Source organism: Danio aesculapii, chromosome 12 (assembly GCF_903798145.1).
Source record: "Danio aesculapii chromosome 12, fDanAes4.1, whole genome shotgun sequence".
Classification (NCBI taxonomy): domain Eukaryota; kingdom Metazoa; phylum Chordata; class Actinopteri; order Cypriniformes; family Danionidae; genus Danio; species Danio aesculapii.
Window position 1 is genome coordinate 29,611,580 of NC_079446.1, and position 16,743 is coordinate 29,628,322.

General features: G+C 34.9%; 1 protein-coding gene across 1 annotated transcript in view; it reads left to right on the forward strand.

The window, feature by feature from the left end:
• The window catches only part of cacna1g (calcium channel, voltage-dependent, T type, alpha 1G subunit), a 219,791-nt gene that overhangs the window by 148,152 nt on the left and 54,896 nt on the right, over positions 1-16,743 (forward strand). Inside the window, exons 21-25 of the mRNA XM_056470083.1 lie at positions 1,935-2,061; positions 5,798-5,923; positions 6,122-6,211; positions 9,411-9,603; positions 12,044-12,091. Coding sequence (XP_056326058.1) covers positions 1,935-2,061; positions 5,798-5,923; positions 6,122-6,211; positions 9,411-9,603; positions 12,044-12,091 — 584 coding nt within the window. The remainder of the gene's footprint in view (positions 1-1,934; positions 2,062-5,797; positions 5,924-6,121; positions 6,212-9,410; positions 9,604-12,043; positions 12,092-16,743) is intronic.

The following is a 16,743-nucleotide window of genomic DNA, read 5'->3' on the forward strand; positions in this document are numbered from 1 at the left end:
TTCTCGAAGGCCCGCTCTGTCACAATTATGCGTTGTGAAAGTCATTTGTATGCTGAGATGTTTAATCACATTTTACTTGTTTTTATTAACACAATAGCACATCCTGTGTGAATCCCCCAAACAGCTGACTTGTTTTTCCAGCTGTGTATTTGTATGACACGAGCTATTGTGTGTGGCTTTGTGAGCAGGTGTCTTTGTGTCAGAGTGTGTGCCACCCTCTGCAGAGGTTGACAGGTGCGGTTTTGTGCCGGATGTCTTGCCGTTAATAATTAGGCTTCATCTTTATTCCGGCGGTTTAATTAAAACTGTCTCCTTTCTTTGCAGCACAGAAAGTTTCTCTGCAGCATTGCATTGCGGTTGCTTAGCATAATGGCTAGAGCATGAAATGTTTGCTGGTAATTGCCATACTCACTCCTAGAAGAGGTAGTAATTGCGGCAATGATGAAATGCCAAGAGTAGAGAAAGCTGACTAATGACAGGTCAGTAAATGCATGGGAAAAATTTATTCAAACACTGGCCAGGTAAGAACTGCAGTTTATGGACCCTTTCTGAGTGTGACTTGCAATATTATGCGTAGTTAGGAAAGCATATTTAATTAGCTCTTTGAGATTTTACTGAAAAAGTAAAGCGCATCACATTTGATCTAAGGTGGGATCTGTTTTAAAGATATAGCCGCAAAGTCTAAAGCGCATGGTGCAAAAACATTAAGGTCGTGTTTGAATCCACATTTGCTATTTTTAGGATGGAAAAATACACTCTGCGCCCTGGTGCATAGTCTAAAAGAGCTGTGCTTATTCTCTTAATGAGTTATGGGTGTGTTTTGAGCATAGCATGCATTAAAACATTCATGAAAGAATGAGTCTCTTCCATTTGGCCTCTTTACTTTTACTCTTTACTTTACTCCTTTACTTTCATGGATAAGGAAGTTGTACTGAAGACATCCATCAGCCTACATATTTAATTTCTTTTGTTAAAGGCAAAAATTAGTTTCAAAACTATTTCTAAATTCAGTTCTAATTTCCAGCAAATGAATAAATGAACAATAAAGAAGTGGGGTCAAATCCAAACACACGTTCTATTCTTATGCCCTGTATAGTGATGCATACGACTCCAAAACCCAACAGGTGGACAAATCTAAACTTGTTATTATTAAAAATAATACAAATATGCAAATAATAACTAATACTGCTAATAATAATAATAACATTACACAATTGCAAATTGTCATGAATGAACTGAAAAAAGGCATGGAGGTAGTGGTTTTTATATTTATGTTAAAATAATAATTTTTGTAACATTTTAATTCATAGTTTTTCATATGTAAATATATCTGTGTGTTGCTGTACATTCGGTGTGGATTAAGCAATATGTAAGCGTTTGAAACTGCATAGGCGCATAACTAACATACTCTGTGCTGGACTTTAGACCAGCTTTTAGTTGGTTGGCGTGGTCTATTTCAGTTCTTCAAAATAGCAACACACCAACAATGTGCCTTAACACACCTCCTTTTTAGACCCATGAGTCCACAAAGTGGTGCAAATGAGTTTGCTTTTTAAACAACATGGCCCAAAATAGGAAAATTAGGGTTGCACTGGTCTGAAAATAGCAACAAATCACACCATACACATTTTGCGCCTTATTGCACTGTGTATGATAGGGCCGGGTGTGTTTAACTCAATTGTTGGCCCATTTTTTTGAAGTCATGAATTACAAAGCTTATAGTATATTGTGATACTGTAAACATCTTTACTGTCATGTTTTATATGTTCAATACATAAACAATTATTGAATAATGTACATTTTAAACATTATTAAATATAAGCATGCTAATGTTTACTGTAGTTAGATTCTGCAAATTAAGTATGTGTTTTTTAAAATGTAAATACAGTGTTTTTGCTTAATTCTGTTGTGGTTTTTGATTTTTTTTTTTTCAGGGTGATCAGCAGAGCTCCAGGACTGAAGCTGGTTGTTGAGACATTGATGTCGTCTCTCAAGCCTATCGGAAACATTGTGGTCATCTGCTGTGCCTTCTTCATTATTTTTGGGATATTGGGAGTTCAGGTGAGTACACATAAGCAAAACCCCGCTAAAAGCCCCAGCTTAAACCAATTTAAGATGATTTTCTAGTCTCTTGGGTGGTTTTAATGAGGTTTTGAGCACTTTTCAGCTTGGTCAGCCTAGGAGACCAGCTTAGGCCAGTTTTACATGCTTTATTCATACCTTATTAAGTTATATAGTGGATATAATATTTTAAGCTTAGATCAGACTATTAAAGTAAAAACCAATCATAACCTAAGGGATTAATTGGAGTAATTCCTTCTAAAAAATATATGATATAAATAGTAACACATAAAATATGACAGTTCTTTTTGTTTAATGCACAAGACTCTTAGTGAGAGTGAGAGAAGTGATGCATAAAAAGAAAACATGCTTGTCATTTGTGTAAATTTAAAACATACACTTCCTGCCCAAAGCTGAATAATTTGACTATGATTAAAAAGTTCTGTTTTCCATGCTTCCACAATTTACATAAGTGTGTAGGGGAACACCAATGTAATTCATCTTCCATTCCTCCAGGAAAACACGCCTGTGCTCCTAATGACTATGCAATATGTCATATGTAAAAGTAACTGTCCTTGTTTGCTTTTCCACTATACTGTCAAATACTGGACTTTAAATAATGACATGGAAGCATACTTTATTGTATGACATTGTTATGGTGACATGATATTGCTCATTAAGGAGATTGAACTCCGAATGCAAATGCAGTGCTGTCTTTAAAAACGATCGCAATGAGTACACTGAAAAAAATTATTCAAAGATGATTCCTTGGATTTACTCAATTTTTTTTACGTTAAGTGGTTGTAAACAATACACTTGGGCTGAATTTAAACAAACAAATTAAGTTGAACATTGCTCAATTTAATTTGTTTGTTTAAATTCAACACAAATAAATTGTTTGCAACAGTTTTGCATGCAACACTTTTTTCAGTGTATGTTTACAGTACATGGACACAAATAATGCGATTTTAGTATAACTAAAACAATACTCTGATTGAGAATCCACCGTGTAAACAGCAATTTTTGTTTACCTTAATCCCACTAAAGTCATAATCGAACTAAACAGGAATGGAATTAAGACATGTGGAGTACACTGAAAAAAGTGTTGCATGCAAAACTGTTGCAAACAATTTATTTGTGTTGAATTTAAACAAACAAATTAAATTGAGCGATGTTCAACTTAATTTGTTTGTTTAAATTCAGCCCAAATAAATTGTTTACAACCACTTAACTTAAAAAAATTGAGTAAATCCAAGGAATCATCTTTGAATAATTTTTTTCAGTGTATGCCTATTTTAGTTGCATTATTGAAGTGCAGTACAGACATGTAAAACACAGCAATGAACTATTGCCATCATGTAGGACTTTTCGCCGTGTTTTGAGACAGGATAGTGCAGTGGTCTACAAACTTGTCCCTGGAGGGCCGGTGTCCTGCAGATTTTAGCTCCAACTTTAATCAAACACACCTGAACAAGCTAATCAAGGTGTTGCTAGGTATACTTGAAACACCCAGGCAGGTGTGTTGAGGCAAGTCCAGGACCGAGATTATTGACCAGTGGCATAGTCTATACACACAACTGTTTGACACTATTCTCTGCACCTACTGAGTCAGTAAAGGACCACAGACACACATTGAGAAACGTAGAGGGGTTTAATTTCCATTTGGTGTGCGGCATCAAATTCTGTTAAAACACCAGTCGTTACTTCATACTCACATCCAACACCTCAGTTTGTTGTAGGGGCATAAATGAAATGTTCCTGAATGAAGGTAGAACCGCTGAACTACAATTAAAGTCGAACTAAAAATGAAACACCTGAAATTATATAAAAACTCTGGTGGAAATGTGGATAGCGTGGTAACGCAATGATGTTAATGGATCTATGCCTACCTAATGTACTTTTCTGTGCCGCAGTTCCTTTCTGGCTGCACCAGTTCAAAAAGCAACTCATGTAAAAACCCTAATCATATTATCGTCTTATTCAGATTAAGGCAACTAAATCGATTAATGATGTCTATGTAAACGTAATTATTGTTTTCTTTGACAGTAGGCTTTGGCCTCAGCTCAGGGTGCTGTACATGTTTCTGCCATGCCACTCACATTGTTAACATGTGTAATAACTTCGCCCTAGAATGGAAGATTGTATACTGCGCATCTTTTAGTAAAACGTTTGTCTTATGCCTCATTCACACTAGCAGCGACTTTGTATTGTATGACTCTTGGTGGCGACCTGCTGCAAACGCAGGTCTGTGTAGGTCTATACAGCATTAATACCTCTGGCCTCTGAGCGAGCTGAGAGAGGATTACTTGAGCTCTACTGGTGCTCCTGTTGGCTCTCGCTCAAGAAAGTCGTTCTTCATTTGCATAAAGTTGAAGGATTCTCAACTTTGTCGCGCCGCTCGACACGCCCACCTGGTCACCAATGGTCGATATCGCTCGCATAAACGGAGGTCACCAGAAGTTGCTTGCTGTCCTTTGACGGTTGCTTGTCTCTTTGCCATTGCTAATCGCTCATAGTGTGAATGAGGCTTAATGTGGCTTAAATGAAGTCTTTATTTTAATTAGATCTATAATACAGATGATGCATTCTCTTTTCATTGGCTCTGCCTTTTAAACACAGAACTTCAAACTGATTGACAGTCACTTTTTTCAGTTTCACTTCATGTTTTTCCAACAGATACTCTTACAATCTGTCGTTTTTCATTTTATCTTTTTTTTTTTACTTTGAGAAGTGTTAACATAATTTCACTGCGATTTATTTGTGTTATTTGAAATAGACATTTATATTGAACTGTTTCTTGTTTATAAAATCACTTAGTAAGCTGTTAATTTGATGCACAATATATGTGTGTGTGTAGTTATAAAATGTTGGTCTTATAATATAAATTATTCTCATATAAACATTATTATTATTATTATTATTATCATTATTATTATTATTTTTATTATTATTATTATTATTTACTTATTTTAATTGTATTTTTTACATTCTTCATTAGAGATTGTCAATTTGTTTAAAATTTATTTTTGTTAAATTTTACTTCATTATTTTTACTTTATATATATATATATATATATATATATATATATATATATATATATATATATATATATATATATATATAAATAAAATTTAAGACACAATTAAAGTCAGAATTATTAAACCCCCCTGAATTATTAACCCCGTTTATTTTTTTCCCTAAATTTCAGTGTAACAAAGAGAAGATTTTTTTCAACACATTTCTAAACATAATAGTTTTAATAACTCATTTCTAATAACTGATTTATTTTATCTTTGCCATGATGAGAGTAAATAATATTTCACTAGATATTTTTCAAGACACTTCTATACAGCTTCAAGTGGCATTTAAAGGCTTAACTAGGTTAATTAGGTTAACTAGGCAGGATAGGGTAATTAGGCAAGTTATTGTAAAATGATGGTTTGTTCTGTAGACTATCGAAAAAAATATATTGCTTAAAGGGGCTAATAATTTTGACGTTAATAATGGTTTTTAAAAAATTATTTCTAGCCAAAATAAAACTAACAAGACTTTCTAAAAATATTATCAGACATACTGTGAAAATTTCCTTCCTCTGTTAAACACAATTTGGGAAATATAAAAAAAAAAAACTAATCAAAGGGTGGTTAATAATTCTGATTTCAACTGTTTGTTTTTCAAATGAAATACCAAAAACAGAGGTTGGTTATGTGCTGACGTGTGCTTGTTTTTTCCCAGCTTTTCAAGGGGAAGTTCTTTGTGTGTCATGGGGAAGATACGAGAAACATCACCAACAAGTCAGATTGCCTCTTGGCAAACTACAAATGGGTCAGACACAAGTACAACTTTGATAACCTTGGACAGGTAAGCACTTAAGCCTGGCTGTGGCTGCACAAACATTCACTCTGTCTGAAGATGCTCTTTTAGATGTTCCTTCAGGCGACTGGTCATGTCACTTCCAATCTGAATAGAATCTCTTATGGTCTCGTCCCATTTTCAGCAGGGAGCCATTGAAGTCAAAGGTTTCGTTTAACCTTTTTTATCATCTCTCACCTCCCTCAGGCCCTCATGTCCCTTTTTGTTCTGGCTTCCAAAGACGGTTGGGTGGATATCATGTACGATGGACTGGATGCTGTCGGCGTGGACCAGCAGGTATTGAAACTACTTTTATATCAAATTTCCTGCTGTGGATTCATATTTGGCACAGTGTGGCAATCTTATTCATTTAAATGGGTCATGGTTACTAGTGCAAGCAACTTGTAGGCTGGAATACATTTAATTTGTTAATATTATCTGATGACAAACTCCCTGAACTGAATCAGAGCTGAAAAGTCACTGGTCAGCATTTCTGTAGTGGCTTTAAAGCTTTTTCATTCATCATGCTTCTTACAGTCCTTTCAACAGATCCTATTGAAGCTCCTCATTTTATTTCCATTTTATTTTTATTAAAATGAGCTGATACGTCACAATTCTGGAGTTTTTGGGGGGATAACTTAATTATTTTATGTTTAATCCACTTAAATTTGTAAAGTTAATTCAATTAATACAACATGAAAGAATTGTGTGGAACCCATTATTATTTATAGTGTAATAACATTTGCATGTTATTAGAATACTGGCTGTTTATTGGCACATACAAAGCACATAACAATGCATAATATTTAGGATCCCTTATTCCTACCCCATACCTAAACTTAACTACCTTACTAACCATCAATAAGGAGAAGCAAAATAGTTAAAGATTCTTTGAGGTAAAAGTCATCAATAGCTACACAGTAGTGAGAACTTGTCCCCAAACTAGTGATTAACACTCATTTTAATAACAATTTTAATAATAAAATGTATCAATGTTTTGTTTTTATGTCTGAAAAGAAAGTCTCTGTTCTTCATGTGAGTCTGCAGCCTTCTAAAATTTGTTTCTGTAGATTTGTAAAGAGTCCAGACCTCTGTCCCAACCAGGACCCTCATTTTGTTTGAATTGGAACGGATATTTCTTTTTCAGTAAGCGCAGTGTGGCCTGTGCTTCACTAGTGCACACAGAGCACTTCATCTAGCCTTGAGGCAGGCACATTCTGAAGCCCCAACAGGACAGACCTTTGAACTGCATTATTATTGATATCACAGTTCTCGGTTATCACTGTTCTCCTGAGCATGCCTGTTAACCTCAGGCTATATCTAATGATTTTAAATGAGGAGCATGTTTAATATTGTATTGTGTTGATTTAATATTATTTTGTATTAATATATTGCATAAACTTGTATGACAGTATGTACTGTAAAGTATTACCACAATTACTAAGTGTGTGTGTATGTATGGTAGGTGTACAGTATGTACATGTATGATTCTTTACTCTTATACACTACCGGTCAAAAGTTTGGGGTCAGTTGGATTTTAAAATCTTTTAAAATAAGCTTATCCTGCTCACCGAGGCTGCGTTTATTCAATCAAAAATACAGTACAAACTGTTATTGTACTATAAAATAACTGTTCAAAAATAGTTTATAATTTGATTTAGCTATTTATTCCAGTGATTGTAAAGATGAATTTTCAGCTTCATTACTCTTCAGCTTCAATACTACTACTACTACTACTACTACTACTACTACTACTACCTCTACTACTACTATTATTATTATTATTATTATTATTATTATTATTATTATTATTATTATTATTATTATTATTATTATTATTATTATTATTATTAATGGTAATAGTTATAAAAGCAATAATGACTGGAGTAATAATTTCATTTGAAACTACATACAATAAGAAAGTAGTTATTTAAAATGTTAATAAACTTAATACATAATGTTATGTATTATGTTAAATAATGTTAATAACATTATTTATATATAAATAACTTTTTATTTTTTCATTTATTAAATGCGGCCTTGATGAGCAGAATAATTTTCTTAAAAAAAAAAGAAAAAGAAAAAAGCTGACCCCAAACTTTTGACTGATAGTTAATGTAATTGCTTTTTGAAATAATATTACCCGACATACTTTTATTCCTTTTTTTTAAAAAAAAAAAACACACGCATAGATACATACAGTATACTGAATCCTACAAAATAATTACAAAATCTGCTTATGATTTCCTTTTTAATATATATTTTCCAAATATTTCTTAAAATAATTAATAATAATTAATAATAATATTAATAATAATAATATAAATACACACACATTACACACATTACAATTCATACGCTATTTTTAACAGAGCAAGGACATTTCCACAGTATTTTCTAAATTTCTTTTTATTTTTAAGTTCAGCTGAAATAAAAGCAGTTTTTAAAGTTTCTTAAGCAATAGTTTAGGTCAATATTATAACCCTCCTTAAGAAATAAGAATTTTGTCAGATGGACAAACTACAGTTATCCAATAAATTGCTTAGTTAAGCGATTTAAGATTTAAATCACACTTTAAGCTGAATACTAGTATCTTTCAATCAGTGGTGAAAAGAATATGCTTAAAAATCATACTCAAGTAAAAGTACTTTTACTTGCCCAAAAGTGTAGTGCAAGTAGAATAAAAGTATCTGTTTTAATTATTACTCAAAGTCAAAGTTAAAAGTAGCCTTTTAAAAGTACTCAAGAGTGAGTATTGAGGATTATTCTGTGAATAGCTGATGCCTTTACATGCAATATGATAGTTAGTGTGTGTGAAAACGTAACATTCTGTAGTGCATTTAGTGATTGTTTAAGGCCATTTGGCAATTTCAGTCATCATACAGTCGACATCCTCATTTATTAGTGACATATAAACAGTCTCTGGGTCATTGATTGTAAAGATTTTGGACATCTTCTTGGACACTTTTAATGCTTCTTAGTGGTTTGCTGCATTTATGAAGCGCTCATGTCTTGTAATTTGATTGGACAGGAATCACATGACTAATGTTTTACTCAGCCACTCCATGTAGACAATAAAAAGTACTGACTGTCTTGAGTATATTTTTAGTGCAGTATCGGTACTTTTACTCCACTTCTTTCTTTCAACATGCAAAGTGAAAGTACATATTTTTAAAACTAATAAGTAAAGTACAATTCCTAAGAAAAACTACTCAATTAAAGTAATTTGAGTATTTGTAATGTTACTTTACACCACTGCTTGCAATAAAACTAGTAAAATATTATGTACTTTCGTTACAGCAAAGACAACAGAAATTAGTTATTAGAAATTTGCTATTAAACTGTTTTGTTTAAAAATATGTCTTCTCTACATTAATAATATTAATAAATATGAATTTATGCATATCTGTGTGTTTGTGTAATAGGTAAGTTAGTAGGTCTGGAGAAGACCAGCCTAATCTCCGTTTATTTATGTTATTGTTTATCTGTTTTGTAGCCCGTCATGAATTACAACCCATGGATGCTGCTCTATTTTATCTCCTTCTTGCTGATCGTGGCTTTCTTCGTGCTCAACATGTTCGTCGGCGTGGTCGTCGAGAACTTTCACAAGTGCAGGAGAAACCAGGAGGAGGAAGAAGCCAAACTGCGTGAAGCGAAGCGCCAGAAACGGCGTGATAAAAAACGAAGGAGTAAGGAGAAGGAGCTAGCTGGTCGGTAGCCTTTCCACACCTTTCTGAGTCCTGCTTGATCGTATTGATTTGACAGCGTGCTAAATTAGATGCTAATGCTAAATAGTTTCTGGCATATGAGGAATGAGATGCTCGGGCCCGTAATTCGCTAGGAATCTGCCCCCGCTCCCCCCAGCTTGCCCCCTCTTTTGCCTGGGATCGTCTTTAGAGCATGTCCCATGGCTTGCATGGTGATCCGCTTTAATGAGAGAGCAGGGTGTGCGGTGGACCCACGTCCCAGACATCTGCACACCCTCCTACTCTCAGGCATGTAGGGCAGTGCAGTCTGAGAAGTCAATAATAATCCAGCCTTGTCACTCAAATTGGTTTCATCCATCAGCTGCCTGCCCTGATGCTACCCAGGATGCACGGCGTGGTATTGATGACCTTCTCTTTTGGTTCCACTGCCTGCTACTTTAGGCATTAGCAATAAAACGACTTTGGAGAATCTCTATGTGGATGCTATAGCTCTTGTTTGGACATTGGCTTGGACGTTGGTCCAGCATGTTTGAGCTTTAAGCATTGGTTAAAAAAGGGAATTTTTCTTTTTGTTTTTAACCTTTTGAGAAATACAGATCTATAAAAGCATTGGGAAAGAGATTAAAAGGCATAAAAGGAACATAAAGCTGTGCTCAGTGGAGATTATATCTCTTTATCTCAGTTTAAAGGTCAATTCTAGACTCTGTAAATGCCCTTTTCTTATCTTGCTTTCTCATTAATATCTGTATTTGAGTTGCACATAAGTTAATTAGCGTGTTCTTTTGTTTTTTAGCGCTATCATGCAATCAACTCTTGCTGGAGAGAGAAAAGAGCTTCATTTTACCCTCAGTTCTTCATCTTTTTTCTTTTTTTTTTTTGATACAAATCAGTTTTTTTTTTCTGTAGGTGTGAATGCCTGATGAAATGTCAGGTTTTTGCGGTGGAAATGGGATTAGAATGTGTGTCAGCTTTGCCTGATTAATATTTTCAAACTTCTTTTTGATCATAACATCTAAATATTCTGAGGTAACTTTGTGGACTTTTGGATTTGGAAAAAGTTGTATGAATGTTATCATTTAAAGGATTAGTTCACCACAAATGTGAAAATCCGAACTTACCTTTCATCTTGGAAAATCTATAAAAAAATATATATTGTCAGATACAATATTTGAAACATTTCAAGAAAAGCTATCTAGGTCTTGAACAGCCAGATAAATAGATTTAGTATAAGGGTGCTTTCACACTTAGCCCGAAAACCTGGTCCGAACCCCAAGTTCGATTGTCCCCCCTTGGCTGGTTTGTAATTACACCGTCTTTTTTCCTTCTGAACCCGAGTACGCTTGCATCATCAAGCTGCTACACTGTAAAACCCAACAATCAACTTTAGCAAATGAAATGAGTGTAGTTCACTCAAAATTTACTGATATTTCTACTTATTTGAAAAGAGTTTTGAACTCAGTGTTGAAGGTAATGAGTTAATTAAATACCTCATTACTTCAACTTAAATGGAGTAAGTTCACAGTACTCAAATAGATTAGGTTTTAAACCCAAATGGTTTGTAGCAATCGGTTTCCTCAAATGGTTTGAGTTGCCTTAACTTATTGGGTTTTACTGTACTCATTTGGTTTGAGTTTTCTTCATTTATTGGGTTTAACGTGCTCAAACTGTTTAATTTACTCAAATAGATTAGTTTCACAGCACTCATTAGGATTAGTTTTTGAACTTAAATGGTTTGTTGCAATTGGTTTCCTGAAATGGTTTAAGTTACCCTAACTTTTTGGGTTTTACAGTGTAGGTGACAGCCACAAAAGCAAATTGCCATTGTCATTCTGCTTTTACTGAATCTTTATGTTTTGTTACCAAAACCAAAATGCAGAGAGCCACTTGCGTTGATCTGCCGCATAAACATTAAACACCTTCAGAACATCACTCAATATCTGCAGAAATCATTTTTGGTGAAGACAAGCAAACATTATCACCCGCTTGTCACCAAGGTAAGTGATACACAGATATACACGCATGAATGAACGTTATGAAAACTAAAGTTTTTTGTACAGTTGGTGGTTCACTTCCATTATTTGGTACGATTGCATTCATATCAGAAGTGAAATGTACCAGAGTTCGCACAAACCATACCCCAGACCAACTCTATCAGGCGCACTCAGGTACAGTTCACGGGTGTGCACCCGCGTTCAGAAGACAATGTTCACACTAGCGAAACGCACTGTACTTTGACGTCAAACGAACCCGGGTGCAGACCAAAAGTTCTAGTGTGAAAGCACCCTTAGATTTCTGCACACAACAATTAGGTTATTTTGGACTCAGAAGAATTGAAACGCCCACCAGCACACCATCCAGAATCCATCCTATTTCAGCTTCTTTGCTGGTTTCTTTGCCTGATTAACATGGTTTGTTCTTCTAGATATAATGCTGACCGGTGTCAGTTGGTCCAGTCCTGATCACACACAAGGTACAGATTGATTATAGCATGTCTATGTGTTCACCGTGGTGGTGGTGGTGGTGGTTTTTTTGGGGATGAGGGTGGGAGGGTCACCGGTATGGGATGGCACCATCTACGCCCATGCTCTCACTTCATTCAATCTGGCCACACAAGAATTGTCTGTGGAAGTGTGTGTGTTTGGTTTCCACACCTCATCACCTGCCTCAAGCTCACAAAAGGGGATGGATGGAGAGAGAAAGGGGGAGTAAAAAAGTTACTTTGCCCAATAGGGTTATTCTCCGAACTCACCTTAGCCTGCAGTAATTGCTTTGGTGGTGTTTCAGGTCCGATCTCTCGATGTTGCCCCCAATGTGATGCACTGTGGCTGACTGTTCCAAGGGAAGAGTTTCACTGTTAACGTCTTTAGCTTTTATCAATCTGTCCGTTTCAGAGTTCTCTTGAACATGTTCATTGATTTGATGTTGTGGAGTAGTGATTCACTTCGTTTTGTGATGTTACCACATTACACTGTTTTATTTGATTTTTTTTAAGTTTCTGACCTGCTAAACACCACACCACACCTTGCTGTTGTTCAGAGGCTGCATGACGTGTTGGATCTCATTTGTGACTTATGTGAGTGAAGTGGTTTGACTTTGGATATGTTGCTGTTGCTGGACTTTTGGATTTGGAAAATGTTGTTGGTATGAATGTTATCATTTAAAGGGTTAGTTCACCACAAATGTACGGTGGCCAAGAGAGCTTAACGCACTGCAATTGAAGGAAACACATGCAATTACAAAAAACACCAGCAAATCAAGAAATGATTTTCATCAATTTGACAGCACACGTGTTGCAAATTCTCAAAAAACAAACAAATTAAGAAACGCGCTGCATTTTGTCACAATACAAACAACTGAAGAAACACGCTGAACTTATTAAACACGCTGCATACTATTAAACAATGTTTCACATTTAATCAACACTTTATTTAAGATAATAATTTACAAAAGACAATGGAATAGTGTAATCAAGATATTAAAATAAAAAAAACTCACATTTCAAACACCACAAAAAACATAACTGAGCAACAGCATAATAACACATCCATAATAACACATCCATATCTCAGCAGAGTTCGTCATGTTTTTGGGTCCCCTTGAAACATTTCAGTTGTGTTACGTGAGTTTTTGCAAGTGTTGTGAGAAAATGCTGCACGTTCTTCAATTGTTAGTGTTGTGAGAGTTTGCTATATGTGTGCTGTCAAACTGATAAACGTCTTAAAGTTTAAACTTCTTACTCTCACCAATCAGCTGTGTGGTGTGCGGTCTGGCACAATATGGCTGCTATTTCGTCATCCAGGTGGATGCTGCACACTGGGGGTGCATGAGGAGATTCCCTCCAATGTGTAAAGCACTTTGAGTGTCCAGAAAAGCGCTATATAAATGTAAGGAAGTATTATTATTATTATTATTATTATTATTATCATTATTATTATTGTTGTTGTTATTGTTATTATTGTTGTTATTATTGTTATTATTATTATTCAATTGCAGCGCGTTAAGCTCTCTCGCCACCATAGAAATGGGAAAATCCGAAGAATGCCAAGAAAAAGTAGCTAGAGGCTTGTTTTGGATGAGAGGAAATAATATTTGTGCCCTGTACTTCTGAAGTCTAGGAACATATTGCTACGTATAGGGATGCAACTAGCAGAGCTGTTTTTATTGATTAAGCTTGAGTATGAAATTAATCATGTGGATTGATTCTTTAGATAGCATAGTGTAAATGTGTATAGTCTTTGGGTTTTTGATGAAACTATTAAGGTGTTTATATAAAAATATTGTGGTAAACGCTACAGTACTTTTCAAAAATTTGGAATGAGTACGTTTTTTTTTTTCTTTAGCTTGATAAGATGTAATTCTTGAGTGTTTTAGATACACTGTAAAAATTGATTAGTTTCCTTTAAAAAAAATGAGTAAACCCATTGCCTAAAAAGCAAGTTGATTTAACTTAAAGTCTGTAAACCACCGGTGCCCAAATTTTTTATATGAAGGGCCAAAAATCAAATATCATTGATAGCTGTAGGCCGAAGATAAATATACCAAACTATTTTACATTAAAGTTGCCAATATAACTATTGCAATAAAAACATAATCACATTTACAACACAGTGGAGTTCAACGCTGATTACACTAGTCAAGCAGAATCTGCATTTGCCTTGTTTTGCTCACCAAAGTACTCTATCCGTCAGGTGACAGTATGCACATTTTCAAAACAAAATCAGATTATTTGGCACCATTTAAATTGAATAGTTTAATTTCAATTAGCTTTTTTTAGGTTAACAATATAACAAACAAATAAAACATTAAATTACATTTGAAATGACAATCTTTAAACCATCCTCATCCTTGTCCCTCTCCCTCAGATGGGATGGTGGGCCAGATCAAAGGTTACCATGGGCCAACTTTGGCCTACGGGCCCTAGTTTGGGCATCTCTGCTGTAAACCCATTGACTTAACTTTTATAATTATGCACATAGTTTGTTTACTTAATAATTATATGATGAGTTTACTCTCCGTTTTAGGTTAGGTCAACTAATAGCTTTTTACAGTTTAATTTCTAAAGGACCACATGATATGCTTTGAAATTTGCATGTCTACTACAACAAGAATAATTAAAACACGTCTTAAATTGTAATAATATTTCACTGTTTCTGTCTTTTTAATGTGTTTTTAAATGAATAAATTGAGTTTTGTGCTTAAAGACTTCTTTTAGAAACACTGAATAATCTTACTGACCTCAAACAGTTTGACACTAGTGTATGCAAATGTGTTCCCTAAAATATTACTACTTTAAAGGGGCACCACTGACAGAGGGTCTCCATATTATGCATATGGAATTGAAAATGAAGTAAACCTGACTAAAATGACAATTTGGTTTTTGGGTGGCCTCCCAATATTTCATCTGCTCTGCTTAGAGAGCGAGAGATAGAGAGAGAGTGAGAGATAAAGAGAGAGTGAACACATGTGACAAGTCTTTTAAATATTTTTCGAAAAATATATTTTGGCAGTTATATAACAAAAAAGCAGCATATTTTTGCGCATGAAACACGTTTATTGGTATTGTTCTCAGTGTAGCTGAGAGATGCTTATCTCTCCCCTTCTGTCTGTGTTCTGCCTCAGTGAACAAGAGCTCCCTCATGAACCCCTTTCCTTTTTGCATACCAGCATCACTCTTTTCTTCTCCCTCTGTGTCTCTCTCTCACTCTATTTCTAACTTTCTTTTGTCTATCCTCGCCCCTGTTCCACTCATGCTCTTGCTAAGCATCTCCCTTTCCTCTTTTCTTTATATTTTAGAGACTCTTTATAAGAGTAAAACTATTAATATAATTACTCTAAACCTGTCCATGAATACATATGACTAGAACTGCATCAGCTTATAACAGATGTGTACGCTTGTATATTCCGACATAATGAGGCTGAAAGTGTAACAAATGATAACCACATGCTGTTGTGAATGTACCAATCACACCTTTCCACATACAGCTCACAGCTGCACACATCAGCATTGTTCACACTATGATTGAGTTATGTCATCACACTCGGGATGAACAAATCACAAGCTCCAGTTCTCCTCCAATTAGAAGACGATGTGTTAATTAGTCGAGCATCCAGTTACTGTACCTCAGCATATTTGATAATTCTGTTTCTGGTTTCGATTTTGAAGAGGTGGGGTTTTTTTGCCCCCCCCCTGCCAGTCTTGTCTGTGTTGATTAGCTTCTTCTGCTGTTCTGTTCGCTGCTGTATGTTTGCGTGTGGGATCAAAGGGCTGCTTAATCATATCACACTGCAGTAGGGCTGAAACCATCTGCCTCTCCTGTACCTGTGTCCTCCTCAGTCGCCATTTATTAGCCCTTCTCTGAGGCTCTTCATCACAAATGTGTTCTGCCACAGTTTGTCCGGACACACTGTATATACAAGGCATGTCATTTGGAGGTGTCCTTGATTAGGCTGCAGCGTGATGATAATTCTTAATCTGCTACACACTGTCTAGGGATGTTTGCATTTTTAATAATCCATTCAGAAATGGGACGGTGCCCCTCATTGCTAAGCAAAGACTCAAACTGTGGATGGGTCATACAGTACATTGACCTCTTGAATTACAAAACGTTGAAGTTTTGTATGTTTCTACACTAAAAAAATATTTGTAATTTAAAGGTTTTTACATTTTTTTGTGATTCATGTGTTTATTTTTTTATTTTTACCCATTTATCTAAGCTTTTGGATTGCATTATAGGACCATGATCTTTTTACCAACAACTTTAAACCTTGAAAAGTTGGAAAAAGTGACTTTTTTGAAAATGTTTAATAGTTTAAAGTGATATTGTCTGCGTTGGTGTTGTATGTTATGCTAAAAAATACCTTGTAGTAAACTGCCAGTACATTTTCTATTACTTTTTTCTCTGGATATTAATTTGTATACATTATATTATTTCAACCTGCTAAAATGTTAAAAAAAGTCACTTTGTTAAACTGTAGAGTTTGAATTCACAACCGTAAATAAACAGAAAACCCTTGTGAATCACAACATTTAGAAACTGGTAATTAAGAAATATTTTTTACAGTGTGCCCTTAACGCTAATGGTGTATTTATTAACACTTTAACATTGTTATTAATAATTAAAA